This window comes from Zonotrichia leucophrys, chromosome 29 (assembly GCF_028769735.1).
Source record: "Zonotrichia leucophrys gambelii isolate GWCS_2022_RI chromosome 29, RI_Zleu_2.0, whole genome shotgun sequence".
NCBI classification, from domain to species: domain Eukaryota; kingdom Metazoa; phylum Chordata; class Aves; order Passeriformes; family Passerellidae; genus Zonotrichia; species Zonotrichia leucophrys.
Genome location: NC_088198.1, coordinates 2,427,356 through 2,450,143, shown reverse-complemented (window position 1 = coordinate 2,450,143; position 22,788 = coordinate 2,427,356). Strand labels below are relative to the sequence as shown.

Here is a 22,788-nt window from a genome sequence, read left to right as displayed (position 1 = left end):
GAAAATCCCAGAAAAATCCTGGGAAATATCCTGGAAAAATCACAGAAAAATTCCAGGAAAATCCTGGAGAAATACCGAGAAAATCCTGGAAAAATCCCATGGAAATCCCACAAAAATCCCAGGGAAAAATCACAGAAAAATCCCAGGAAAATCCCACAAAAATCCCAGATCCTGAAGCTCCAGGGGATAGGAAATGGGGTGTTGGGATTCCAAACCCATGGGCACAGGGAGAGCCCCGCACAGACAGGTGGGTCTGCCAAAAATCCTGGGAAAATCCTGTGAAAATCCCAGAAAAGTCCTGGGAAAATTCTGGGAAAATCCTGGGAAAATCCTGGGAAAATCACAGAAAAATTCCAGGAAAATCCTGGAGAAATACCGAGAAAATCCTGGAAAAATCCCATGGAAATCCCACAAAAATCCCAGGGAAAAATCACAGAAAAATCCCAGGAAAATAATGGAAAAATCCTGGGAAAATCCAAGGAAAATCCCACCAAAATCTCTAGGCGACAGGGAATGGGGAATGAGATCCCCAAACCCATGGGCACAGGGAGCGCTGCCACAGAGCCCTGCACAGACAGGTGGGTCTGCCAAAAATCCTGGAAATTTCCTGGAAAAATCCTGAAAAAATCCCAGGAGAATCCTGGGAAATATCCTGGAAAAATCACAGAAAAATTCCAGGAAAATCCCGGAGAAATCCCGAGCAAATACCAAAAAAATCCTGGAAAAATCCCATGGAAATCACAGAAAAATCCCAGAGAAATCATGAAAAAATTATTGAAAAATCCAAGGAAAATCCCACAAAAATCCCGGATCCTGAACCTCCAGGAGATAGGAAATGGGGTGGGAATGGGGAATTGGAATCTCAAATCCATGGGCACAGGGAGCGCTGCCACGGCTTCCTGCAGAGGGAGAGCCCTGCACAGACAGGTGGGTCTGCCAAAAATCCTGCAAAAATCCCGTGAAAATCCCAGAAAAAATCCCAGGGAAAAGTCCTGGGAAAATCCTGGGAAAATCACAGAAAAATTCCAGGGAAATCCCGAGAAAATACCAAAAAAATCCTGGAAAAATCCCATGAAAATCACACAAAAATCTCAGGGAAAAATCACAGAGAAATAATGGAAAAATCCAAGGAAAATCCCACCAAAATCTCTAGGGCACAGGGAATGGGGAATGAGATCCCCAAACCCATGGGCACAGGGAGCGCTGCCACAGCTTCCTGCAGAGGGAGAGCCCTGCGCAGACAGGTGGGTCTGCCAAAAATCCTGGGAAAATCCTGTGAAAATCCCAGGGAAAAGTCCTGGAAAAATCACAGAAAAATTCCAGGAAAAGCCTGGAGAAATACCGAGAAAATCCTGGAAAAATCCCATGGAAATCCCATGGAAATCCCAGGGAAAAATCACAGAAAAATTCCAGGAAAATCCTGGAGAAATACCGAGAAAATCCTGGAAAAATTCCATGGAAATCCCACAAAATCCCAGGGAAAAATCACAGAAAAATTCCAGGAAAATCCCAGAGAAATCCCAAGAAAATCCTGGAAAAATACCACGGAAATCCCACAAAAATCCCAGGGAAAAATCACAGAAAAATCCCAGGAAAATCCCGCAAAAATTCCAGATCCTGAAGCTCCAGGGGATAGGAAATGGGGTGTTGGAATCCCAAACCCATGGGCACAGGGAGAGCCCTGCACAGACAGGTGGGTCTGCCAAAAATCCTGCAAAAATCCCGTGAAAATCCCAGAAAAGTCCTGGGAAAATCACAGAAAAATTCCAGGAAAATCCTGGAGAAATACCGAGAAAATCCTGGAAAAATCCCATGGAAATCCCATGGAAATCCCAGGGAAAAATCACAGAAAAATTCCAGGAAAATCCTGGAGAAATCCCGAGCAAATACCAAAAAAATCCTGGAAAAATACCATGGAAATCCCACCAAAATCTCAGGGAAAAATCACAGAAAAATCCCAGAGAAATCATGGAAAAATTATTGAAAAATCCAAGGAAAATCCCGCAAAAATTCCAGATCCTGAAGCTCCAGGGGATAGGAAATGGGGTGTTGGGATTCCAAACCCATGGGCACAAAAATCCTGCAAAAATCCCGTGAAGATCTCAGAAAAATCCCAGGGAAAAGTCCTGGAAAAATCACAGAAAAATTCCAGGAAAATCCCGGAGAAATCCCGAGAAAATACCAAAAAAATCCTGGAAAAATCCCATGAAAATCCCACAAAATCTCAGGGAAAAATCACAGAGAAATAATGGAAAAATCCAAGGAAAATCCTGGAGAAATAATGGAAAAATCACGGAAAAATCCTGGGAAAATCCCGAAGAAATCCCAGGAAAATCCTGAAGAAATCCCAAAAAAATCCCATGAAAATCCCGGATCCTGAATCCCCAGGGACAGGAAATGGGGTGGGAATGGGACATTGGGATCCCAAATCCACGGATAAAGGAACCTCCAATGGAAAACCCTGCACAGACAGGTGGGTCTGGAAATGCTGGAAAAATCGTGGAAAAATCCTGAGGAAATCCTGGAAAAATCTCAACAAAAAATCCTGAAGAAATCCCAGGAAAATCCTGAAGAAATCTCAGGAAAATCCTAAAAAAATCCTGGGAAAATCCTGAAGAAATCCTGGGAAAATCCCAGATCCATGGAAAAGGTTTGGAACTGAGGGATTGTGATCCCAAATCCATGGAAAAGGGTTGGGAATGTGATCCCAAATCCATGGAAATGTTTGGGAAGTGTTGGGATTGTGCTCCCAATGTGAGTCCATGCCCCCACAGCAGATCCCAAATCCCCATTCCCAGAATTTTCCTGGAAAAAGCCAAAATTGGGGCATTCCTGGGCTCCTGGAACCTCTGGAATATTTAGGATCAGGGCCCATTTCCGAATGGGATTTTTGGGAATATTCCCCATTGGGATTCCCATTATTCCAGTCCATTTCAGAGCAGGATTTTTGGGAATATTCCCCATTGGAATTCCCAGGATATGGAGCAATTTCAGAGCAGGATTTTTGGGAATATCCCAATTTGGGATTCCCATGATCGCAGCCCATTTCAGAGTGTGATTTTTGGGAATATCCCAAATTGGGATTCCAGGATCAGGGCCATTTCAGAGCAGGATTTTTGGGAATATTCCCTATTGGGATTCCCAGGATATGGAGCAATTTCAGAGCAGGATTTTTGGGAATATCCCAATTTGGGATTCCCATGATCGCAGTCCATTTCAGAGCAGGATTTTTGGGAATATTCCCTATTGGGATTCCCAGGATCAGGGGCAATTTCAGAGCAGGATTTTTGGGAACATTCCCTATTGGGATTCCCAGGATATGGAGCAATTTCAGAGCAGGATTTTTGGGAATATTCCCTATTGGGATTCCCAGGATATGGAGCAATTTGGGATTCCCAGAATATGGAGCAATTTCAGAGCAGGATTTTTGGGAATATTCCCTATTGGGATTCCCATGATTCCAGTCCATTTCAGAGCAGGATTTTTGGGAATATTCCAAATTGGGATTCCCATGATTGCAGCCCATTTCAGAGCAGGATTTTTGGGAATATTCCCCATTGGGATTCCCAGGATATGGAGCAATTTCAGAGCAGGATTTTTGGGAATATCCCAATTTGGGATTCCCATGATTGCAGTCCATTTCAGAGTGGGATTTTTGGAATATCCCAATTTGAGATTCCCAGGATATGGAGCAATTTCAGAGCAGGATTTTTGGGAATATTCCCTATTGGGATTCCCAGGATATGGAGCAATTTCAGAGCAGGATTTTTGGGAATATCCCAATTTGGGATTCCCATGATCGCAGCCCATTTCAGAGTGGGATTTTTGGGAATATTCCCTATTGGGATTCCCAGGATCTGGGGCAATTTCAGAGCAGGATTTTTGGGAATATCCCAATTTGGGATTCCCAGGATATGGGGCAATTTCAGAGCAGGATTTTTGGGAATATCCCAAATTGGGATTCCCATGATTGCAGCCCATTTCAGAGCAGGATTTTTGGGAATATTCCCTATTGGGATTCCCAGGATATGGAGCAATTTCAGAGCAGGATTTTTGGGAATATCCCATATTGGGATTCCCAGGATATGGAGCAATTTCAGAGCAGGATTTTTGGGAATATTCCCCATTGGGATTCCCAGGATATGGAGCAATTTCAGAGCAGGATTTTTGGGAATATCCCAATTTGGGATTCCCAGGATATGGGGCAATTTCAGAGCAGGATTTTTGGGAATATCCCAATTTGAGATTCCCATGATCGCAGCCCATTTCAGAGCAGGATTTTTGGGAATATTCCCTATTGGGATTCCCAGGATATGGGGCAATTTCAGAGCAGGATTTTTGGGAATATTCCCTATTGGGATTCCCAGGATCAGGGGCCATTTCAGAGCAGGATTTTTAGGATCAGAGACCATTCCAGACCAGGATTTTTAGGATTAGGGACCATTCCAGACCAAGATTTTTAAGATCAGGGCCCACTCCCGATTGGAATCCCCGGTTCAGGGGCCATTTCAGAGCAGGATTTTTAGGATCAGAGACAATTCCAGACCAGGATTTTTAGGATTAGGGACCATTCCAGACCAGGATTTTTAGGATTAGGGACCATTCCAGACAAGGATTTTTAGGATCAGAGACCATTCCAGACAGGGATTTTTAGGATTAGGGACCATTCCAGACCAGGATTTTTAAGATCAGGGCCCACTCCCGATTGGAATCCCCGGTTCAGGGGCCATTTCAGAGCAGGATTTCCGGCATCACTGACCATCCCCAACCGGAATCCCCCAGCTCCGGGGCCATTCCCACCCGGATTTTTACACTCAGTGCCCACTCCCCAGCCGAATTTTTAACCTCAGTGCCTACCCCGGCCCGAATCCCCCAGCTCAGGCCCCATCCCAGCCGCTTTTCCCCGGGGGCCATGGCGGGGCCGGCGGAACAATCGCGGGCCTGAAGCCGCCTCCTCTCCCCCCCTCACGGCGGCAGGAGCGGGCCCCGCTGGAAGCAGGAGGGATCCGGGAGCCGCGGGGACAAGCACGGGGTAAGCCCGGCTCCGGCAGCCGCTCCCAGGGGCCCTCCCAGCCCGCAGCTCCCGCCCCGCTCATCCCGGAATTTTTATTTTTTTTTTTTTTTTCCCCCTCTTTGTTTGCGTTCTGCAGGAGAGGAAATCCGGGAGCTGGACATGGTGCCCGAGGCGTTGCTGCACCCTGAGCGCCCCACCTTTATCGAGCGGTTGGCAGGGAGCTTCACCAAGAGGAAACGATCCACGCCGCAGAAATTTGTGGGTAAGGAAAGGATGGAAATGATGGAAAAATGGAAAAAATTCCCTCGGCGGGAAGTGAGGGGCGGCCTCAGGAATGGCGGGGTGTGAGGGGGGGGGGGGGGGAGCGGCGCGGGAAGGGGAATCCCCACACAAAAGCCTCAAATTAACAAAAAACCGGTTCCAATTGAAAAATAGAAAGTCAAATTAAAGGAAAACCAAGTAATTTTTAAAAAATTTAAAAATTTTCCCTCACATTAAAAAAAAAAAAACCAAACAAAAAACGCTTACATGGAAAAAATACCCGTAAATTAACAAAAAAAAAAAAAAAGCCCTGAAATCAAGAAAAACTCAGAGGAAATGCTCCAAACTGCAGAAATTTGTGGGTAAGGAAATGATGGAAAAATGGAAAAATTCCCGGGCGGGAAGTGAGGGGCGGCCTCAGGGATGGCCGGGTGTGAGGGGGGGGAGCGGCGCGGGAAGGGGAATCCCCACACAAAAGCCTCAAATTACAAAAATGGTTCAAATTGAAAATAGAAAGTCAAATTAAGAAAACCAAGTAATTTTAAAAAAATTAGAATTTTTCCTCACATTAAAAAAAAAAACCAAACAAACAACGCTTACATGGAAAAAATACCGTAAATTAACAAAAAAAAAAAAAAAGCCCGAATTGCAGAACTATCAGGGTAATGCTCCAAAATGCAGAAATTTGGGGGTAAGGAAAGGATGGAAATGATGGAAAAATGGAAAAAATTCCCTCGGCGGGAAGTGAGGGGCGGCCTCAGGAATGGCGGGGTGTGAGGGGGGGGGGGAGCGGCGCGGGAAGGGGAATCCCCACACAAAAGCCTCAAATTAACAAAAAACGGTTCGAATTGAAAAATAGAAAGTCAAATTAAAGGAAAACCAAGTCATTTAAAAAAAAATTTAAAATTTTCCCTCACATAAAAAAAAAACCCCAACAAAAAACGCTTGCATGAAAAAATACCCGAAAATTAACAAAAAAAAAAAAAAAACCCTTAAATCAACAAAAACCCAGAGGAAATGCTCCAGGAATTGGAAATAAGAAATTTGATGGTAAATGGAAAAAATTCCCTGGGAAAGGTAGGCAAATGGGATGGAAAGGGGGAACTGGAAAGGAAATTCCCTCGGCGGGAAATGAGGCGGCTCAAATGAATGGTGGTGTGAGGGGATGAAAGGGTGGAAGAATCCACAAAAGACTCTCAAGATAACCGCAAAATTGAATGGATAATTGAAAAAGGAAAAGATGTAAGGAAAAAATTTGTGGATGAAAGGGGAAAGATTGCCTGGGGGAGGGAGGGGCGCCTCAAGGATGGCCGGTTGTGAGGGGAAGCGGCCGAAGTGGAAATCTCCACAAAAAAACTTCAATTAAGATAAAACCGGTCAAATTGAAAAATTAAATTCAAATTAAGGATAAGCAAAATTGTGGATAAGAAAGGATGGAAATGATGGGAAAATAATCTCTCGGCGGGAAGTGAGGGGCGGCCTCAGGGATGGCCGGGTGTGAGGGGGGGGAGCGGCGCGGGAAGGAGAATCCCCACAAAAAAACTTCAAATTAAGATAAAACCGGCTCAAATTGAAAAATATAAATTCAAATTAAAGGAAAAGCAAGGCTCCAAGCCGCAAAAATTTGTGGATAAGAAAAGGATGGAAATGATGGGAAAATGGAAAAATTCCCTCGGCGGGAAGTGAGGGGCGGCCTCAGGGATGGCCGGGTGTGAGGGGAGAGCGGAATCCCAAAAAGCCTCAAAATGGGTCTCAAATTAACAAAAAAAAAAGGGATTAAATTGAAAGATAAGTACAAATTAAAAGAAAAGCATCACTTAAAAAAAAAAACCCAAAAAAATTAATTTAAAAAATTTCCCCTCACATTTCAAAAACCGCCTTAAATCCCACACAAAGGCCTCAATTTAACAAAAACACCTGCTCAAATTGAAAACTATAAATTCAAATTAAAAGAAAAGCAATTCAATTTTTAAAACCCTTTAATTAAAGAAATTTTCCCTCACACTATTAAAAAAAATTAAGAAATACCTACAAATTAACAAAAAACTCCTTAAATTAACAAAAAAACAGGCTCAAATGGAAAAATACTAGTTCAAATCAAAAGAAAAGCAACTCATTTTTAGAGAAAAGCTTTAATTACAGAAATTTCCCTTCACACTGAAGAAAACTCCTTTAAATTAAAAAATATCAGCAAAACTAAACAAGAAAACCCTCAAATTAACAAAAAAACCCAGAGGAAATGCTCTAAGCCCCAGAAATTTGGGGGTAAAGGCTGAAAAATTGGGAAAATTCCCTCATGGGTGATGTGGGGCAGGAAAGGGAACCCCCACAGGCAAAGGCCTCAAAATGGGCCTCGAATTAACAAAAAACCTCCTCAAATTGATAAATAACTGGCACAGATAAACACAAAAAACCTCCTCAAATTTTGGGATTTTGGGGTGCCCTGAAGTGTGTTCATCTCATCCCAACCCCTCTCTCTGATTTTGGGGTGTCCTGAGGGTGTCACCAGCCCCTTTCAGTGACTTTGGGGTGCCCTCTCACCAACCCTCTTTGATTTGGGGTGCCCTAGGTGTCACCCAATCCCTCTCTTTGATTTTGGGGTGCCCTGAGGTGTGTTCCCAACCCCTCTCTTGATTTTGGGGTGCCTGAGGGTGTCCCCAACCCTCTCTTTGATTTTGGGGTGCCCTGAGGGTGTCCCCAACCCCTCTCTCTGTTTTTGGGGTGCCCTGAGGGTGTCCCCAATCCCTCTCTCTGATTTTGGGGTGCCCTGAGGGTGTCCCCAATCCCTCTCTTTGATTTTGGGGTGCCCTGAGTGTGTCCCCAACCCCTCTTGGTGATTTTGGGGTACCCTGAGGGTGTCCCCAATCCCTCTCTCTGATTTTGGGGTGTCCTGAGGGTGTCCCCAACCCCTCTCAGTGACTTTGGGGTGCCCCCATCTCACCCCAACCCCTCTCTTTGATTTTGGGGTGCCCTGAGGGTGTCCCCAACCCCTCTTGGTGATTTTGGGGTGCCCTGAGGGTGTCCCCAACCCCTTTCAGTGACTTTGGGGTGCCCCCATCTCACCCCAACCCCTCTCTTTGATTTTGGGGTGCCCTGAGGGTGTCCCCAATCCCTCTCTTTGATTTTGGGGTGCCCTGAGGGTGTCCCCAATCCCTCTCTTTGATTTTGGGGTGTCCTGAGGGTGTCCCCAATCCCTCTCTTTGATTTTGGGGTGCCCTGAGGGTGTCCCCAATCCCTCTCTTTGATTTTGGGGTGCCCTGAGGGTGTCCCCAGCCCCTCTCAGTGACTTTGGGGTGTCCCCATTCCCTGTCTCTGACTTTGGGGTGTCCCCAACCTCTCTTGGTGATTTTAGGGTGTCCCTATTCCACCCCAATCCCTCTCTCTGCCTTTGGGGTCCCCCCTCTCCCTGTCTCTGACTTTGGGGTGTCCCTATTCCACTCCAGCCCCCTCTCTGACTTTGGGGTCCCCCCTCTCCCTCTCTCTGACTTTGGGGTGTCTCTGTTCCACCCCAACCCATCTCTCTGACTTTGGGGTGCCCCCAACCCCTCTTTCTGACTTTGGGGTGTCCCCAACCCCTCTTGGTGATTTTGGGGTGTCCCTATTCCACTCCAACCCCTCTCTCTGACTTTGGGGTGCCCCCTCTCCCTCTCTCTGATTTCAGAATGTCCCCAGCCCCTCTCAGTGACTTTGGGGTGCTCCCTCTCCCTCTCTCTGACGTTGGGGTGCCCCCAACCCCTCTCTCTGACTTTGGGGTTCCCCCTCTCCCTCTCTCTCACCCCGGGGTCCCCCCTGTCCTCTCTCTGACTTTGGGGTGTCCCCAACCCCTCTTGGTGATTTTGGGGTGTCCCTATTCCACCCCAGCCCCTCTCAGTGACTTTGGGGTGTCCCCATCCCCTGTCTCTGACTTTTGGGTGTCCCCAGCCCCTCTTGGTGATTTTAGGGTGCCCTGAGGGTGTCCCCACTCCCACCCTCTGACTTTGGGGTGCCCTCTCTCTCTCTGACTTTGGGGTGTCTCTGTTCCACCCCAACCCCTCTCTCTGACTTTGGGGTGCCCCCTCTCTCCCTCTCTCTAATTTTGGGGTGTCTCTATTCCACTCCAGCCCCTCTCTCTGACGTTGGGGTGCCCCCTCTCCCTGTCTCTCACCCCGGGGTCCCCCCTGTCCCTGTCTCTGGCTTTGGGGTGCCCCCTGTCCCTGTCTCTGACTTTGGGGTCCCCCCTCTCCCTGTCTCTCACTCCGGGGTCCCTCCTCTCCCTGTCTCTGGCTTTGGGGTGCCCCCAACCCCTCTCTCTGACTTTGGGGTTTCTCTATTCCACTCCAGCCCCTCTCTCTGACTTTGGGGTCCCCCCTCAACCTCTCTCTGACTTTGGGGTGTCTCTATTCCACCCCAGCCCCTCTCTCTGACTTTGGGGTGCCCCCTCTCCCTGTCTCTGACTTTGGGGTGTCCCCTCTCCCTCATTCTGACTTTGGGGTGTCTCTATTCCACCCCAACCCTTCTCTCTGACTTTGGGGTGTCTCTATTCCACTCCAGCCCCTCTCTCTGACTTTGGGGTGTCCCCACCCCCTCTTGGTGATTTGAGGGTGTCCCCACTCCCTCCCTCTGACTTTGGGGTCCCCCCTGTCCCTGTCTCTGACTTTGGGGTGCCCTCTCTCTCTCTCTCCCCCTCTCTCTAATTTTGGGGTGTCCCTATTCCACTCCAGCCCCTCTCTCTGACTTTGGGGTGTCCCCACCCCCTCCCTGTGACTTTGGGGTGCCCCCTCTCCCTCATTCTGACTTTGGGGTCCCCCCTCAACCTCTCTCTGATTCCGGGGTGTCCCCAGCCCCTCTCTCTGACTTTGGGGTGTCCCCAACCCCTCCTGGTGATTTTGGGGTGTCCCTATTCCACCCCTCTCCCTCTCTCTGACTTTGGGGTTTCTCTATTCCACCCCAGTCCCTCTCTCTGACTTTGGGGTGTCTCTGTTCCACCCCAACCCCTCTCTCTGACTTTAGGATGTCCCCAGCCCCTCTCTCTGACTTTGGGGTCCCCCCTCTCCCTGTCTCTGACTTTGGGGTGTCCCTATTCCACTCCAACCCCTCTCTCTGACTTTGGGGTGTCCCCAACCCCTCTCTCTGACTTTGGGGTCCCCCCTCTCCCTGTCTCTCACCCCGGGGTGCCCCCTGTCCCTGTCTCTGACTTTGGGGTCCCCCCTCTCCCTCTCTCTGACTTTGGGGTCCCCCTCTCCCTGTCTCTCACCCCGGGGTCCCCCTCTCCCTGTCTCTCACTCCGGGGTCCCTCCTCTCCCTGTCTCTCACCCCGGGGTCCCCCCTGTCGCTGTCCCTGACGCCGGGCTCCCCTCTCCCCGCAGGTGAGAAGCAGATGCGTTTCGCCCTCTCGGAGCTGCCCTTCGATGTGAGCCCCGGCTTCGACAAGGACGTGGAGGTGGTTCCGTCCCGCGGCCACGCTCTGGAGCCGCCCTACGCCGGCCCTCTGTCCCTGCTGGGCGCCGGCGACCCCCTGCGCCCGCTCCGCTTGGCCACCAACTGCATCACCGAGGTCACGCCGGTCATCAGCTCCGTGTACACGCAGATCCAAGCGCTGCCCGCCCGCCTCGAGCTGCCGCGGGGCCGCGATTCCTCCGAGGACGGCGCCGAGGGCATCCCGGTGATTTTCCGCAGCCGCTCCAGCGGTGGTGCCGCCGATAGCGGAGCTTCACCCTCCAACGGCTGCCAGGACTCCACGGACACCGAGAGCATCCAGGAGGAGCGGGCGGGAGGCGGCAGCAGCCGCCACAGCCCCGCTTATGCCAAGGAGGAGCCCAAGGAGGAGGCGGATGGAGCAGCTCGGTGTTACCCCAAGGAGTCCCTGAGGGTGCTCAACGAGGAGGGCGAGCAGCTGCGAGCCTTCTGCTGCGAGCACTGCCGGGTGCTCTTCCTGGACCACGTCATGTTCACCATCCACATGGGCTGCCACGGCTTCAGGGACCCTTTCGAGTGCAACATCTGCGGCTACCGCAGCCAGGACCGCTACGAGTTCTCCTCGCACATCGTGCGCGGCGAGCACAAGATATGAGGTGGGGAAACTCCCCCTTGCTGCCTCGGATTTCCTGATTTTACCCCGATTTTCACCTCTGAAATTGTGCTCGGGGTACACGAGATGTGAGGTGGGAAAACGCCCCCTTTTCCTGCCTCAAATTTCCTGATTTTACCCGATTTCACTCAATTTTCACTTCTGAAATTGTGCTTGGAATACGATGTGAGGTGGGAAAACTCCCCCCCTTCCTGCCTCCAATTTCCTGATTTTACCCCGATTTCAGCCCGATTTTCCCTCTGAATTGTGCTCGAGTACACGAATGTGAGGTGGGAAATCCCCTTTCTCTGCTCAATTTCCTGATTTCACCCCGATTTACCTTCGCAAATTGTGCTCGGGATGCACAAGATGTGAGGTGGGAAAACTCCCCTTTGCTGCCTCAGATTTCCTGATTTTACCCCGATTTCAGCTCATTTTCACTCTGAAATTGTGCTTGGGAATCAAATGTGAGGTGGGAAAACTCCCCCTTGCTGCCTCGGATTTCCTGATTTTACCCCGATTTTACCCCGATTTTCACCTCTGAAATTGTGCTCGGGTACACGAGATGTGAGGTGGGGAAACTCCCCCTTTTCCTGCCTCAAATTTCCTGATTTTACCCCGATTTTACCCCGATTTTACCCCGATTTTCACCTCTGAAATTGTGCTCGGGAAATGCAAAATGTGAGGTGGGAAAAGCGCCCCCTTCCTGCCTCAAATTTCCTGATTTTACCCCGATTTTCACCTCTGAAATTGTGCTCGGGTACACAAGATGTGAGGTGGGAAAAGCGCCCCCTTGCTGCCTCAAATTTCCTGATTTTACCCCGATTTTCACCTCTGAAATTGTGCTCGGGTACACGAGATGTGAGGTGGGAAAACTCCCCCTTTTCCTGCCTCGGATTTCCTGATTTTACCCCGATTTTACCCCGATTTTCACCTCTGAAATTGTGCTCGGGATACGCAAGGTGTGAGGTGGGAAAACTCCCCCTTGCTGCCTCGGATTTCCTGATTTCACCCCAATTTTCACCTCTGAAATTGTGCTCAGCAAACACAAAATGTTAGGTGGGAAAAATTCCCTTTCCTTCCTCAAATTTCCTGATTTTACCCTATTTTCCCTGAATTGTGCTCGGATACACAAGAATGTGAGGTGGGAAAACTCCCCCTTTTCCTCCTCAATTTCCCATTTTACCCCGAATTTTCCCTCCTAATTGTGCTCGATACACAAATATGAGGTTGGAAAACTCCCCTTTTCCTGCCTCAATTCCCGATTTTCCACCCCAATTTTCCCTCCGAATTGTGCTCGGAAGCAAAATGTGAGGTGGGAAAAATTTCCCTGCCTCAAATTCCGATTTTTCCCCCAATTTTACCCATTTTCCTCAAATGTGCTCGAGAACAAATGTGAGTTGGGAAAATCCCCCTTTCCTGCCTCAAATTTCCATTTTTCCCCAATTTCCCCAAAACCTGAGATTGAGGTGGAAAAAATTTTCCTACTCAATTCCTGATTTTACATTTTCCCCTCCAAAATCTGAAAAATATGAGGTGGGAAAAATTTTCCTGCCTCAAATTTCCTATTTCACCCAATTTTCCCCTCCAAAATTGCGCTCAGCAAACACAAAATGTGAGGTGGGAAAAACTCTTTCCCCGCCTCAAATTCCCATTTTTCCCAATTTTCCCCTCCAAAATCGACAAAATGTGAGTGGGAAAAATTTTCCTGCCTCAAATTCCATTTTTACCCAATTTCAAAACCTGCAAAATGTAGCTTGAAAATTTCCTCCTCAATTCCATTTTCCCCTCCAAAATCATGAGCAAAATGTGAGTTGGAAAAATTTCCTGCCTCAAATTCCCATTTTTTCCCCAATTTTCCCCTCCAAAATCCGAGCAAAATGTGAGTTGGAAAAAATTTTCCTGCCTCAAATTCCCATTTTTTCCCCAATTTTCCCCTCCAAAATCTGAGCAAAATGTGAGGTGGAAAAATTTCCCTCTGCCTCAAATTCCCATTTTTCCCAATTTTCCCCTCCAAAATCCTGAGCAAAATGTGAGGTTGGAAAAAATTTCCCTGCCTCAAATTCCTCAATTTTCCCCTCAAATCCTGAGCAAAATGTGAGATTGGAAAAAATTTTCCCTGCCTCAAATTCCCATTTTTTCCAATTTTCCCCTCCAAAATCCTGAGCAAAATGTGAGCTTGGAAAAAATTTTCCCTGCCTCAAATTCCCATTTTTTTCCCCAATTTTCCCCTCCAAAATCCTGAGCAAAATGTGAGGTTGGAAAAAATTTTCCCTGCCTCAAATTCCCATTTTTTTCCCAATTTTCCCCTCCAAAATCCTGAGCAAAATGTGAGGTTGGAAAAAATTTTCCCTGCCTCAAATTCCCATTTTTTCCCCTTTTTTCCCTCAATTTTCCCCTCCCACATCATGCACCACGAGCACAAAATGTGAGGTTGGAAAAATCCCCCATAAACCTCAAATTCCCATTTTTTTCCCCCATCCTTAGGGCATGGAACTGTTGGGTTGTGTTGTTTTTTATTATTTTTATTTTTTCTTTTCTACTCCTTTGCACTGACTTTGGCTATATAAAAAAAAAAAAAAAAAACCAAAACAAAAATTATTTAAAAACAACAACAAAAAAAAAAACCCAAAAAACCAGAAACTCACCCCAAAAACCCAACTGACCCCGCCCAGGGGGAGCCCTTAATTCTCCTTTTTATAAACAAACTTATTTAAATATTGAATAGGAAAAGACTTTTTTGTGCTTTGTTTTTTTTTTCCCTCGTTATTTATTAAGCTTTTGAGTTTTGCTCTTTTGATAATTGTGATAATTTTGGGGGTTTTTTACCCCCCAAAAAAAATAGAAAAATAGAATTTTAAAAATAGAATTTTGGAGACTGTTCCCCCCCTTGCCCTGCTCCTGCCTGGCCTCAAGCCTGGGCTAAAGGAACCTCAAAATTCGGTGCTAAACCCCCCTTGGGGACCCCCCAAAACCCAGCCTGAGCCCCCCAACCTTGGGGGGCTGCCCCGTCCTCAGCTTTAACAGGGGAACCCCGGAATGGGACGTGGGGACCCCCAAAATCTTCCTCAAATTTTCCCCAAATCTTCCCCAAAATCATCCCCAAAATCACCCCGGAGCTCCCCCAAAATCCTCCTCAAATCTTCCTCAAATCTCCCCAAAATCCTCCTCAAATCTTCCCCAAATCCCCCCAAAATCCTCCCCAAAATCCCCCCGGAGCCCCCCCAAAATCCTCCTCAAATCTTCCTCAAATCTCCCCAAATCTTCCCAAAATCCTCCCAAAATCCCCCCAAAATCCTCCTCAAATCCCCCCAAAATCCTTCTCAAAATCTTCCTCAAATCCCCTCAAAATCTTCCTCAAATCTTCCTAAAATCTCCTCAAAATCCCCCCCAAAATCCTCTTTAAATCCTCCCGAAAATCCTCCCAAAAATCTTCCCAAAATCCTCCTCAAATCTTCCCAAAATCCTCCCCAAAATCCTCCGGAGCCCCCAAATCTCTCAATCTTCCCAAATCTTCCCCAAATCCCCCCGAGCCCCAAAATCCTCCTCAGATCTTCCCCAAATCTTCCCCAAAATCCCCCAAAATCCCCCAAAATCCTCTCAATCTCCCAAATCTCCCCAAAATCCCCCCAAAATCTCCTCAAATCTTCCCCAAATCCCCCAAATCCTCCCCAAATCTTCCTCAGATCCCCAAAATCTCTAAATCCCCCAAAATCCTGCCACCAGATCATCCCCAAAATCCCCCCAAATCTTCTAAATCCCCCAAAATCCGGCAAAATCCCAAATCTCCTCAAATCTTCCAAATCCCCAAAATCTCCCAAAATCCTCCTCAAATCTTCCTCAATCCCCCCAATCCCCATGGGACCCCAAAATCCTCCAAATCTTCCCAATCTCCCAAAATCCCCCAAATCCTCCTCAATCCCCCAAAACCTCCTCAAAGTGACCTCAAATCCCCCAAGACTTCCTCAAAATCCTCAAAATCCTCCACAAGGATCCCCCAAATCCTCCTCAAATCTTCCTCAAATCCCCCAAATCCCCCCTCAAAATCTCTCAAATCTCCCCAAATCCCCCCAAAATCCCCCCAAAATCCCCCAAATCTCCACGGAGCCCCCCAGTCCAGATCCATGGGGTCCCCAAAAATGAAGGGTGAGGGGCCTGGGCACAGCCAGGGTGGGACCCCCCCCCAGATTTGGGGATCCCCCAAAAATGGGATTTGAGAAAGAGGGAGCGGCTTGGGGGACCCCAAACTCAGCTCATGGGGACCCCCACACATGGGGACCCCAAATCCAGATCATGGGGACCCCAAACCCAGACTGGGGACCCCCACACATGGGGACCCCAAATCCAGATCATGGGGACCCCAAACCCCTCAGAGCTGAGGACCCCCAGCCATGGGACCCCAAATCCAGATCATGGGACCCCAACCCAGCTGACTGGGGGACCCCCACACATGGGGACCCCCAGCCATGGGGACCCCCCAATCCCAGCTCATGGGGACCCCAAACCCTCAGAACTGGGGGACCCCCACACATGGGGACCCCAAACCCAGATCATGGGGACCCCCAAACTCAGATCACGGGGACCCCAACCTCTCAGAACTGGGGGACCCCCACCCATGGGGACCCCAAACCCTCAGAACTGGGGGACCCCCACCCGTGGGGACCCCAGTCCCAGCTCATGGGGACCCCCAGCCATGGGGACCCCAATTTCAGCTCATGGGGACCCCAACCACTCAGATCTGGGGGACCCACACCCATAGGGACCCCCAACCACAGACCCCACCCATGGGGACCCCCAATCCCAGCTCATGGGGACCCCAATTTCAGCTCATGGGGACCCCAAACCCTCAGAGCTGGGGGATCCCCACCCATGGAGACCCCAACCCCATTTCCCCTCAGCTCTGGGCTTCCCCCCAGCCCATTCCCCCCACTTTGGGGGTCCCCCCCACCTCATTTCCCCCCATTTTGGGGGTCCCACTTTCCCATTTGGGGTCCCCATTCCCCCACCCCTGGGGCTCCCCATTCCCCATTTTGGGGGTCCTCACTTTCCTATTTGGCAGTCCCCACTCCCCCACTCTGGGGGTCCCCACTCCCCCATTTTTGGGGTCCCCACTCCCCCACTCGGGGGGTCCCCTCTCTCCTCATTTTGGGGGTCCCCACTCCCCCCATTTTGGGGGTTCCCCCCAGCCCCATTTCCCCTCAGCTCTGGGGATTCCTCCACCCCACTCCCCCCACTTGGGGGTCCCCATTCCCCCACTCTGGGGGTCCCCATGCCCCCATTTTTGGGGTCCCCACTTTCCCATTTGGGGCTTCTCACTCTCCCATTTTGGGGGTCCCAACTTTCTCATTTTGGGGGCCCCCACCTTCCTATTTGGGGGTCCCCACACCCCCATTTTTGGGGTCCCCCAGCCCCATTTCCCCTCAGCTCCGGGGATTCCTCCACCCCACTCCCCCCACTTGGGGGTCCCCATTCCCCCACTCTGGGGGTCCCCACTCCCCTGTTTGGGGGTCCCCATTCTCCCCCATTTTGGGGGTCCCTCACCCCCGTTTCCCCTCAGTTCTCAGACCCCCACTCCCCCACTCTGGGGGTCCCCTCTCCCCTCCTTTTGGGGCTGCCCATTCCCCACTCTGGGGGTCCCCACTCCCCATTTTCGGGGTCCCCCAGCCCCATTTCCCCTTAGCTCCGGGGTCCCCCCACCCCACTCCCCCCACTTGGGGGTCCCCATTCCCCACTCTGGGGTCCCCACACCCCATTTTTGGGGTCCCCCAGCCCCATTTCCCTTAGCTCCGGGGTTCCCACTCCCCACTCTGGGGTCCCCATTCCCCCACTCTGGGGCTCCCCACTCCCCCATTTTTGGGGTCCCCACTCCTCCATTTGGGGGTCCCCATTCCCCCATTTTGGGGGTCCCCACACCCCCATTTTTGGGGTCCCCCAGCCCCATTTCCCCTCAGCTCCGGGGTCCCCATTCCTCCACTCTGGGGGTCCCCCCTCCCCCATTTTCGGGGTCCCCCAGCCCCATTTCCCCTCAGCTCCGGGGTCCCCCCGCCCCAGTGCCCCCTCCCCCATTTGGGGGTCCCCCTGCAGAGCCCCCCCTGCAGTTTGGTGGGGCCAAACCAAAGCTGTCCCCAGGGACACCCCAGCACCTCAGCAGCGCCCGCTGCCCCCCCCCCGCTCGGGGCCTTCGGGGACCCCTCCCCCACCGCGCCCGGGGGGTCCCTGAGCCCCTTCTGGGGTACCCGGAACCAACCCAGGCGGGGCTCGGAACCCCAAAATGGGATCGGAACCCCAAAATGGGATTGGAACCCCAAAATGGGGCTTGGAACCCTAAACGGGTTTGGAATCCCAAAATGGGGTTTGGAATCCCAAAATGGAGTTTGGAACCCCAAACTTGGGCTAAGAAACCCCAAAATAGGGCTCTGAATCCCGAACTGGGGCTTGGAATCCCAAACTGGGGCTTGGAACCCCAAAATGGGGTTTGGAACCCTAAATGGGCTTGGAATCCCAAACAGGTTTGGAATCCCAAACTGGGGCTTTAAACCCTAAAATGGGGTTCAGAACCCTAAACGGGTTTGGAACTTGAAATTGGGGCTCAAAACCCCAAACTGGGACTCTGAACCCCAAAAAGGGGCTTTGAACCCTAAATGGGTTTGGAATCCCAAAATGGAGTTTGGAATCCCAAAAAAGGGCTTTGAACCCCAAACTTTGGTTTGGAATCCTAAATTGGGGCTTGGAACCCCAAAAAGGGGCTTTGAACCCTAAATGGGTTTGGAACCCCAAACTGGGCTCTGAATCCCAAACTTGGGCTTGGAATCCCAAAATGGGTTTGGAATCCCTAAATGGGCTTGGAACCTGAAATTTGGGCTCAAAACCCCAAACTGGGATTTGAACCCCAAAATGGGGCTTTGAACCCCAAACTTGGGCTAAGAAACCCCAAAATGGGCTCTGAATCCCAAACGGGTTTGGAACCCCAAACGGGTTTGGAATCCCAAAATGGAGTTTGAAATCCCAAACTGGGCTCGGAACCTGAAATTTGGGCTCAAAACCCCAAACTGGGATTTGAACCCCAAAAAGGGGCTTTGAACCCTAAATGGGTTTGGAATCCTAAATTGGGGCTTGGAACCCCAAACGGGTTTGGAATCCTAAATTGGGGTTTGGAATCCCAAAAAGGGGCTTGGAATCCCAAAATGGGGCTTGGAACCCCAAACTGGGGTTCAGAACCCTAAACGGGTTTGGAACCTGAAATTGGGGCTCAAAACCCCAAACTGGGATTTGAACCCCAAAATGGGGTTTGGAACCCCAAACTGGGGCTTGGAATCCCAAAATGGGGTTTGGAACCCTAAACGGGTTTGGAATCCCAAACTGGGGTTTGGAATCCCAAAATGGGGTTCAGAACCCTAAATGGGCTTGGAACCTGAAATTTGGGCTCAAAACCCCAAACTGGGATTTGAACCCCAAAATGGGGCTTTGAACCCCAAACTTTGGCTTGGAATCCCAAATTGGGGCTTGGAACCCCAAAATGGGCTTGGAACCCCAAACTGGGGTTTGGAATCCCAAATTGGGGCTTGGAATCCCAAAATGGGGCTTGGAATCCCAAACTGGGGTTCAGAACCCTAAACGGGTTTGGAACTTGAAATTGGGGCTCAAAACCCCAAACTGGGGCTTGGAACCCCAAAATAGGGTTCAGAATCCCAGATTGGGGCTTGGAACCCCAAAACTGGGGCAATTTCAAACCCTGACTGGGCTCTGAACCCCAAATTGGGACTCTGAACCCCAAACTGGGCTCTGAACCCCAAAAAGGGTTTTTGGAACCCCAAACTGGGACTCTGAACCCCAAATTGGGGCAATTTCAAACCCAAATTGGGACTCTGAACCCCTAAAAGGGGTTTTTGAACCCCAAACTTGGGCTAAGTAACCCCAAACTGGGGCTTGGAACCCCAAAATAGGGTTCAGAATCCCAGATTGGGGCTTGGAACCCCAAATTGGGGCAATTTCAAACCCAAACTGGGCTCTGAACCCCAAACTGGGCTCTGAACCCCAAATTGGGGCAATTTCAAACCCAAACTGGGCTCTGAACCCCGAAAAGGGTTTTTGAATCCCAAACTGGGCTCTGAACCCCAAAGAAACCCCAAACTGGGGCTTGGAACCCCAAAATAGGGTTCAGAATCCCAGATTGGGGCTTGGAACCCCAAATTGGGGCAATTTCATGCCCTGACTGGGGCTCTGAACCCCAAATTGGGATTTGAACCCCAAAATAGGGCTCTGAACCCCAAATTGGGACTCTGAACCCCAAACTGGGGCTCTGAACCCCAAAATTGGGGCAATTTCAAACCCTGACTGGGCTCTGAACCCCAAACTGGGCTCTGAACCCCAAATTGGGACTCTGAACCCCAAACTGGGGCTCTGAATCCCAAATTGGGACTCTGAACCCCCAAAGGGGTTTTTGGACCCCAAACTGGGGGTTTGGAACCCCGAATTGGGGCTCTGAACCCCAAATTGGGGCAATTTCAAACCCAAACTGGGCTCTGAACCCCAAAAAGGGATTTTAGAACCCCAAACTGGGCTCTGAACCCCAAACTGGGCTCTGAACCCCAAAAGGGGTTTTAGAACCCCAAACTGGGCTCTGAACCCCAAATTGGGACTCTGAACCCCAAACTGGGACTCTGAACCCCAAAAAGGGGTTTTAAACCCCAAACTGGGTTTTGAACCCCAATCCAAGCCCTGCCCTTCCCAGCCCCTCTGGCCTTGGTTGCGTTGGGGTTTTTCCCCTCCTTTTTCATTTTTTCCCATTTTCTTTTTCCCTCTTTTCCCCTTTTCCATTTTCTTTTTCCCCTTTTTCCTTTTCTCTTCCCATTTCCGTTTTTCCCTTTTTTATTTCCCCACTTTTTTTTCCTCCTTTTTTAATTTTCCCCTTGATTTTTTCCCATTTTCCCCATTTTGATTTACCCATTTTCTTTTCTTTCCTTTTCCACTTTTTCCCCTCTTTTCTATTCCTTTTTTCCATTTTATTTCCCTTTCCCCCCTTTTTTTCTCCCCTTTTCAATTTTATTTTTTCTCCTCCTTTTCCTCCCAATTTTCCCCTTTTTTTCCTCTTTTTCCCCCTTTTTTTCTCTCACTTTTCCATTTTATTTCTCTTTTTTTCCCCATTTTCTCCCCTTTTTCCCCCCATTTCCCCCCCCATTTTTTCTCTCCCTTTTCCATTTTATTTCCATTTTATTTCCCTTTTTTCCCCCCATTTTCCCCCCTTTTTTTCTCTCCCTTTTCCATTTTATTTCCCTTTTTCCCCCCATTTTTTCTCTCCCTTTTCCATTTTATTTCTCTTTTTTTCCCCATTTTCTCTGTTTTTTCCCCTCATTTTCTCCCCCTTTTCCCCCCCATTTTTTCTCTCCCTTTTCCATTTTATTTCCCTTTTTTCCCTCATTTCCTCCCCTTTTTTTCCCCTTTTTTCCCCCCATTTTTTCTCTCCCTTTTCCATTTTATTTCCCTTTTTTTCCCCCGTTTTTTCCTCTCCCTTTTCCATTTTATTTCCCTTTTTTCCCCTCTTTTTTCCCCCCGTTTTTTCTCTCCTTTTTCCATTTTATTTCCCTTTGCCCCCCTCTTTTTTTCCCCCCATTTTTTTTCTCCCTTTTCCATTTTATTTCCATTTTATTTCCATTTTATTTCCATTTTTTCCCCCCATTTTTTCTCTCCCTTTTCCATTTTATTTCCCTTTTTTCCCCCTCTTTTTTTCCCCCCGTTTTTTCTCTCCCTTTTCCATTTTATTTCCCTTTTTTCCCCCCATTTTTTCTCTCCCTTTTCCATTTTATTTCTCTTTTTTTCCCCTCATTTTCTCCCCTTTTTTCCCCTCTTTTCCCCCCATTTTTTCTCTCCCTTTTCCATTTTATTTCCTTTTTCCCCCCGTTTTTTCGGCGTCAGACCCGAGACTGTAGGAATTTTCTACGACCTCCAGGTGGCTTTATCCCTGTAAATATTCTATTTTTTAAACCTGACAGATGAAGAACAAACGAGGATGTGCAATACCCCCAATCCCCCCAGATCCCGAGGAATTCACTCATTTACCGTTGGATTTTTTCCATTCCTTTTCATTTTTTCCCCTTTTTTTTGTGATTTTTTTGGAGCCTTTTTTTTTGGGTTTTTTTGCCCCTTTTTTCCCGGGAGCTTTTGTACCTGTAAAATATTGTAATTAATGATTTGTTGTTAACGAGATCTACTGTAAGTTTTGTACTGTACTGGCTGAGGCTCTGCTTCCAAATAAACGGGAATAATTTAAATGTGCCCCCAAAAAATCCCTGGGGTTCGTTTGGGGACATTGGGGACAGCCAGGAATGGGGACAGGGGACAGAAATGGGAACAGGGGACACTGGGGACATTGAGAAATGGGGACAAAGGACATTGGGGACACCAAAAAATGGGGACAAAGGACACAGAAATGGGGACAGGGGACATTGGGGACAACCAAAAATGGGGACAAAGGACAGAAATGGGGACAGGGGACATTGGGGACATTGAGAAATGGGGACAGGGGACACCAAAAAATGGGGGGAAGGACATTGGGGACAATCAGGGAGGGACAGGGGACACACAGAAATGGGGACAGGGGATGTTGGGGACACCCAGAAATGGGGACAGGGGACATTGGGGACACCCAGAAATGGGGACAAAGGACACAGAAATGGGGACAGGGGACATTGGGGACAGCCAGAAATGGGGGGAAAAGGACATTGGGGACATCCAGGGGACATTGGGGACATCCAGGAGGGGACAGGGGACATTGGGGACATCCAGAAATGGGGACAAAGGACACAGAAATGGCAACAGGGGACACAGAAATGGGGACAGGGGACATTGGGGACACCCAGGGGACATTGGGGACAGCCAGGAATGGGGACAGGGGACATTGGGGACACCCAGGGGACACTGGGGACATCCAGGAGGGGACAGGGGACACTGGGGACATCCAGGAATGGGGACAAAAGACACAGAAATGGGGACAAAGGACATTGAGGAATGGGGACAGGGGACATTGGGGACACCCAGGAGGGGATAAAGGACATTGGGGACAATCAGGGAGGAACAGGGGACATTGGGGACACCCAGGGGACATTGGGGACACCAAAAATGGGGACAAAAGGACATTGGGGACACTAAGCAGGGGATAAAGGACATAGAAATGGGGACAAAGGACATTGGGGACATCCAGAAATGGGGACAGGGGACACAGAAATGGGGAAAAGGGACATTGGGGACACCAAAAAATGGGGATAAAGGACATTGGGGACACCCAGGGGACATTGGGGACATCCAGAAATGGGGGGAAAGGACATTGGGGACACACCCAGGGGGGACAGGGGACATTGGGGACATCCAGGAGGGGATAAAGGACATTGGGGACATCCAGGAGGGCACAGGGGACACAGAAATGGGCACAGGGGACGTTGGGGACATCCAGAAATGGAGGGATAAAGGACAT

General features: G+C 49.4%; 1 protein-coding gene and 1 long non-coding RNA gene across 2 annotated transcripts in view; both read left to right on the top strand.

Annotated features, from left to right (window-relative positions):
- IKZF4 (IKAROS family zinc finger 4) overlaps window positions 1-11,453 on the top strand; it is a 17,833-nt gene extending 6,380 nt beyond the window's left edge. The window contains exons 2-4 of the mRNA XM_064734661.1: window positions 881-927; window positions 5,151-5,276; window positions 10,621-11,453. Of these exons, the coding sequence (XP_064590731.1) occupies window positions 881-927; window positions 5,151-5,276; window positions 10,621-11,324 (877 nt within the window). The 3' untranslated portion in view covers window positions 11,325-11,453. The remainder of the gene's footprint in view (window positions 1-880; window positions 928-5,150; window positions 5,277-10,620) is intronic.
- A 1,862-nt stretch (window positions 11,454-13,315) lies between these two features.
- LOC135459197 (uncharacterized) lies at window positions 13,316-14,056 on the top strand. Its single transcript, XR_010442984.1, has 2 exons — window positions 13,316-13,358; window positions 13,424-14,056. It is a non-coding gene; the product is annotated as an uncharacterized LOC135459197 (long non-coding RNA).
- The last annotated feature ends 8,732 nt before the right edge of the window (window positions 14,057-22,788 follow it).